Below are 6,000 nucleotides of genomic sequence, written 5' to 3'. Positions count from 1 at the left end.
ACTCGATGGACGTGAGTCTGAGTGAACTCTGGGAGTTGGTGATGAACAGGGAGGCCTGGTGTGCTGCGATTCATGGGGTCGCAAAGAGTCGGACACGACTGAGCGACTGAACTGAACTAATTACCAGTCAGCTATTGATACCGCATTCTTTTTATAGTTCTCCTGGGACATTTTCAAAAAGAAGCATCAAGTGGAATGATCCTTAAATTTGCATGCAATTTGTCACTACGGTAGGGGACTACAGTCAAGCTCTGTTAACAGAGAGCTTAGGAAAAATGAGGTTGCTTGCAACAAATCCATCCCAAGCTATGGGTAAAGCCTCAGTTCAGTTTAACTTCTGTTAATGCAATTGGTGGATATATTTCAGTATAATGGATTTTGTTTTTCAAAAGTAGCCGGAGGAGTTCTTTACAGCTTAGCTGTCTAGGTCAAGTTTAAGGTTTGGTCTACGTGGCCAACGTTTTCAGTATGCTTTGGAATTGAGTGACTGAAATGTTCACTTTAACAGTGTTGATAGCTTTAGGTCCATGTAACCACTGCAGTTGTGCCGTCAGCCTTACTGTCCTTACATTCACCACCCAGGCTGCTACTTTTTCTTCCAGGGTTTCCACTCTGGCTCAGTAATAGTTCTTGGGGGAATATACCATATTTTATTTATCTGTTCATCAGCTGATACCATTTGGGTTGTTTCCACCTCTTGGTTATTATGAATAATGATGTTATAAGCTTTTGTGTACGTGTACATGTTTTTGCGTGCACATATGTTTTCAGTTCTCTTGGGTATAGACTCAGAAATGGAATTATTAGGTCATAATAACTTAATGTTTAACTTTTAGATGAACTGCCAAACTGTTTTCCATGGCAGCTACACTTCACATCCTACCAGCAATGTATGAAGGATCCATTTCCTCTGCATCCTTACCAACACCTGTTATTTTCTGTTTTATTTATTTTTTATTCTGATAGGCGTGAAGTGGCGTCTCATTATGGTTCTGAGTTCCATTTATGTATTGAGTAATAGTGTTGAGAATCTTTACATGGGCTTATTGGTCATTTTCATATTTTCTTTGGAGAAAAGTCTATTTAAATCCTTTGCCCATTAAAAAATTGGGTTATTTATCTTTTTATTATTGAGTTGTATAAATTCTTTACATATTTGGAATACTTAATCCTTATCAAGTATATGATTTGCAAATATTTTCTCCCATTCAGTGGGTTTTCATTCTTGATAATATCCTTTGAGGCACAAAAGCTTTCAATTCTGATGAAGCCCAACTTATCAGTTTTTTCTTTTGGTCATGTGTGCTTTTGGGGTCATATGTGAGAAGTTGTTGTTCAGTGCCAGGTCACAAAGATGTACACTTCTAAGATTTTATCATTTTAGCTCCTAACATTTATGTCTTTGATTCATCCTTCATTTGAAGACAAAAAACACTACCAAGTTTTCTTACAAACTATGCCTCTTTCTCTTTATGTTTTTCTTCAATTTCTTTAGAGACAAAATCCATCAACACAGAGATAATAGGAATTGTCTCCATTTGATGAGATCAGAAGGAATTGACAGTTTTAGGGAGATCTGTCTTATACAGCTTTACAACTATAGCTCTGCCAATACAGAGCAACCTCTGCACAATAATCTTGTGTCTTCCAACACCCCACTCGGCTGCCAGCAGAGTCCTGCCACCATCCCTTTTACAAGGGAATACAGTACCACCTGCAGGGCTACCCTGGTGGCTCAGACGGTAAAGAATTTGCCTGCAACGCAGGAGACCAGGGTTTGATCCCCGGGTCAGAAAGATCCCCTGGAGAAGGGAATGGCTACCCACTCCAGTATTCTTACCTGGAGAATTCCATGGACAGAGGAGCCTGGTGGGCTACAGTCCATAGGGTCATAGAGAGTCAGACACGACTGAGTGACTAACATACACATACACACACACATACACACACACAGTACTACCTGTATTTGTCATCTGAGATCCTGGCATGTTACTGGGCGCTAGTGAGATCTTCACAGTTAAAGGGGATACTAGCCAAGATACCCTGAATCAAGAGTTAACACACACAGAGCAAAGCAACAAGCAAGGCTAAAAAGAGAAGTCTTTAGAATTTAGTATAAAAGTAAAATGGAAGATGCAAAATAACTGAGTTTCACATAGATAGGAACAAATTCGGTATATTCTCTGTAAGAAGTAGATGCTTATTTTTTCTTACCTCTTGAATATTGAACCTTAGGACTTCCTTCATGTAAGTAGGCAATAAGGTCAATAAAGTATAAAAAGTCCAGTTGTAAGAAAAATGTGCAACTACAATAGCCCAGAGTGGCAGTGATTTCAGCATGGGTATCCATGGCACTGACTTCTGTGAAGAGAGCTAGAAAACAAGCAAACAAACACCAGGTGTAATTGGGATAAGCTACAGCTATGCTTGGGCTTCCCTGGTAGCTCAGCTGGTAAAGAATCTGCCTGCAATGCAAGAGACCCCAGTTCGATCCCTGGGTCGGGAAGATCCCCCAGAAAAGGGATAGGCTATCCACTCCAGTATTCTTGGGCTTCCCTGGTGGCTCAGATGGTAAAGAATCTGCTTGTAATTCGGGAGATCTGGGTTTGATACCTGGGTCAGGAAGATCCCTTGGAGGAGGGCATGGCGACCCACTCACTCCAGTATTCTTGCCTGGAGAATCCCCGCAGGCAGAGGAGCCTGGCAGGCTACAGTCCATGGGGTCTCAAAGGGTCGGACATAACTAAGTACAGCACAGGACAGCTATGTTTAAATCTGTATCTTATCAGCTAAAATTTCATCTAGAACACATTATCAATCTTGGCTAGTAAATCTTAGATTTCTGAAACAACTCTAAAAATATTAAATAGCAATAGAAACTCCCTTATTCAGATTAGAAGAAAAAAACAGAAATGTAATCTTAGAGCTCAAAGGTCAAACTAAAAATGCCTTATAAGTGTCAGAAGTCCCCTGAAGTATTAATTTCTCCACCTTAAAAAGAAAGGACAGTTTAATAATCAAATTCAGAGGCTGACATAAGGGCAAAGGTAAGAGACTGGAAGTCCTATTAGAATTCATATTTCATTCTCCAATCTTTATTCAATTACAGTGATTTATAAGAACTGTGCAATAAAAGGTTTTTTATGTAGCCATCTGGAGTAATGGTCTTCAAAGCAGAGTATAAACATCCCAGGGGTCGCAAGATGATCCTCCACTGCGTGGAAAGGCATACTAGATCTATCTATACTCACTATACTCATTTTAAAACAAGAAATTAAGTTGTATTCATATTTAACAAATAGGTTGGCCCTGGAATACGTCAGATAATCACATATTGTCTGATTTCCCCAATCAAAAGGGGTTTAATGGCGTCCTTACTTGTTGGTCTGCCCTTGGTGTAGTATTACAGCACACTTTAGTTTATACCTGCCTTTCAGAATGGATTTATGGGTTTCATTAGCCAGTTTTAACGAAAACAAATCTACAGAATTAACAAGGACTGACTTCCCTGGTGGCGCAGACAGTAAAGCGTTTGTCTGCAATGCGGGAGACCCAGGTTCAATCCCTGGGTTAGGAAGATCCCCTGGAGAAGGAAATGGCAATCCACTCCAGGACTGTTGCCTGGAAAATCCCATGGACAGAGGAGCCTGATAGGCTACAGCCCATGGGGTCGCAAAGAGTCGGACATGACTGAGCGACTTCACTTTCCCTTTCCCTGGTGGTTTAGTGGTTAAGCATCTGCCTGCCAATCCAGTGACCCAGGTTCGATCCCTGGCCAGGGAAGATTCTGCAGGCTGCAGGGCAGCTAAGCCCACTTGCCACAACTACTGAGCCCACACACCTAGAGCTCGGGCTCTGCAATGAGAGAAGCCACTGCAGTGAGAAGCCTGTGCACCACACCTAGAGAGCAGCGCCTGCTGGCTGCAACTGGAGAAAGTCCACATGTGCCAAGGAAGACCCAGCAAAGACAAAAAAAATCTTCAAAAGATTCATCTGGAGAAGGTAAACAGAAGTCTAATAACATAAGTACAAGTGAATGCTAAGAAAATAGTAGAGTTGACACTTTTCTTCATGAGCCCTTTGTCAGCTACCATACCAAACAAAATGATGGCAGGCTCATCAATACTCTGTATTCAAACACACTATTCCCATTAAACAATGTATTATTATTAATTTTTAAGTGACAAAAAGCTTTTCCTATTAAAATTCAAAATTTATGTATATATTGTTTATTTCATCTTACCCATCCTTTAAAGAGTCTGTCTTTATGTAAATTTTATAATGTATGAAAGTACAGAAGTGCATACAGATAACCATAAAAATATGCATATGCTCAGATTGTTATCCCCCACACTGTATTTTTTAAAAATATATTTATTTACTTGGCTGTACCAGGTCTTAGTTGCAGCACTTGGGATCTTCAGTTGTGGCAATGTGGCATCCAGTTCCCTGAGCAGGGATCGAACCTGGGCCTCCTGCATTGGGAGTACAGAGTCTTAGCCACTGGACCACCAGGTAAGTACTCCCACTTTATAGACACATGATTAAGTAAAGCCTGGAGACCACTGGTCTGAGAAATCAGTTCCTTACATTTCCTGTATACTGAGACTCTGCTCTGTCTCTTCAAAAGCTGGAGCAATCTGTGTTTTCACCTCTAGGGTGCACTATTATTTCAAAAAGGGGAAGAACCAGTATTACTTGGGGCCTTTTTTCCTAGGGACTTTTGATCTGATTTGGTAGATATACTCTTGTGATTCCCCCCATGTATCAAAGATGTAGGGGATGTGGGGGAAGAGAAAGAAAGGGGACAATTATTCTTACATAGCAGGGTTCTTGATTCCAGCTACACTTCAGAATCTCCTTTGGCACTTCAAAATTACAGTTGGCTGTGTTCTACCCCAGACTTGCTGATTCAAAGCCAAAGTCAAACTTCTGAGTGGAGGGCCAATGTGTATATTTTAAAAGGCTTCCCTGGTGATTCTACACAGCAGTGGTTCTCAAACTTTGCTGCATGTTAGAATCACCAGGCGAGCTAAAAAACCCCAGAGCCAAAATCACACCTGAGACGAATTAAATCAGGTTGGGAGGTGGGTGGGAGATGGGTAGGATGTAGGTGGCCATATTTTTGAAAGATCCATGGATGATTTCAAAGTGTAGCAAACTTTGGGTTCCACTGTTGTAGTAATTGGGGCTTCCCCGGGTGGCACTAGAGGTAAAGAATCCACCTGCCAATGTAGGAGATGCAAGAGACTCTGGTTCTATTCCTGGGTTAAGAAGATTCCCTGAAGAAGGAAATGGCAACTTACTCAGCATTCTTGCCTGGAGAATCTCATGGACAGAGGAGCCAGGCGGGCTGCAGTCCATGGGGTTGCAAAGAGTTGGACATGACTAAGTATAACACAGCAGCAGTTGTAGTAATTAAAGAATTCTGCAACCTCCCCACTGCTGCACTGAGCCCTAATCACCCCTTGCTTGAAAATCTTAGGACAAAGAGGAAGGAAAAAACCAGTCTAGAGAATTTAGCATTTAAAGGAATTTGGAATATAGCTCTTTTTACATGGCTTTGAAACTCACAAAAGAAGTGAAATCATACTTCTTTGTTGAAAAATATGAGCCTAAATGTATCTGATCTAAATAACTGAAATATATCTGATATAAAATATGTAATAATTTTAAGACATGTTTATAACTATGTATTTACACTTACTGATGGTGATGTTTTAGAAGAGGATAGGGCTCTGATAATAGCTTCTGTAGCTTTTCACCAGTATTTAGGCATAATCTTGCTTATATTAATATAAATGAAGGAAAATTGAAACAAACTGAGCCATACCAGAATATTTTCACAGTCTAACAATTGAATTTTCTATAATCTGAGTTTTTTGGAGAATTACTCAACCATGACCAGCTATACGTGGAGAGTGATGTCAGCAAGATGGCCAAATAATATGCCCCTTATTGGTATCCACTGTCCCCCACCCCCAACAACAATCTGGCATC

The 6,000-nt window shown here is 40.6% G+C and overlaps 1 protein-coding gene across 1 annotated transcript in view; it reads right to left on the bottom strand.

Moving 5' to 3' along the window:
* Positions 1-6,000, bottom strand: part of SLC17A5 (solute carrier family 17 (acidic sugar transporter), member 5) — a 65,568-nt gene that overhangs the window by 30,402 nt on the left and 29,166 nt on the right. The window contains exon 7 of the mRNA XM_010851264.1: positions 2,215-2,373. Coding sequence (XP_010849566.1) covers positions 2,215-2,373 — 159 coding nt within the window. The remainder of the gene's footprint in view (positions 1-2,214; positions 2,374-6,000) is intronic.

Source organism: Bison bison, unplaced genomic scaffold (genome assembly GCF_000754665.1).
Source record: "Bison bison bison isolate TAMUID 2011002044 unplaced genomic scaffold, Bison_UMD1.0 scf7180017864300, whole genome shotgun sequence".
Taxonomy (NCBI): Eukaryota; Metazoa; Chordata; class Mammalia; order Artiodactyla; family Bovidae; genus Bison; species Bison bison.
The sequence above is the reverse complement of the archived record's forward strand: the minus strand, read 5'-3'. Positions and strand labels throughout refer to the sequence as shown.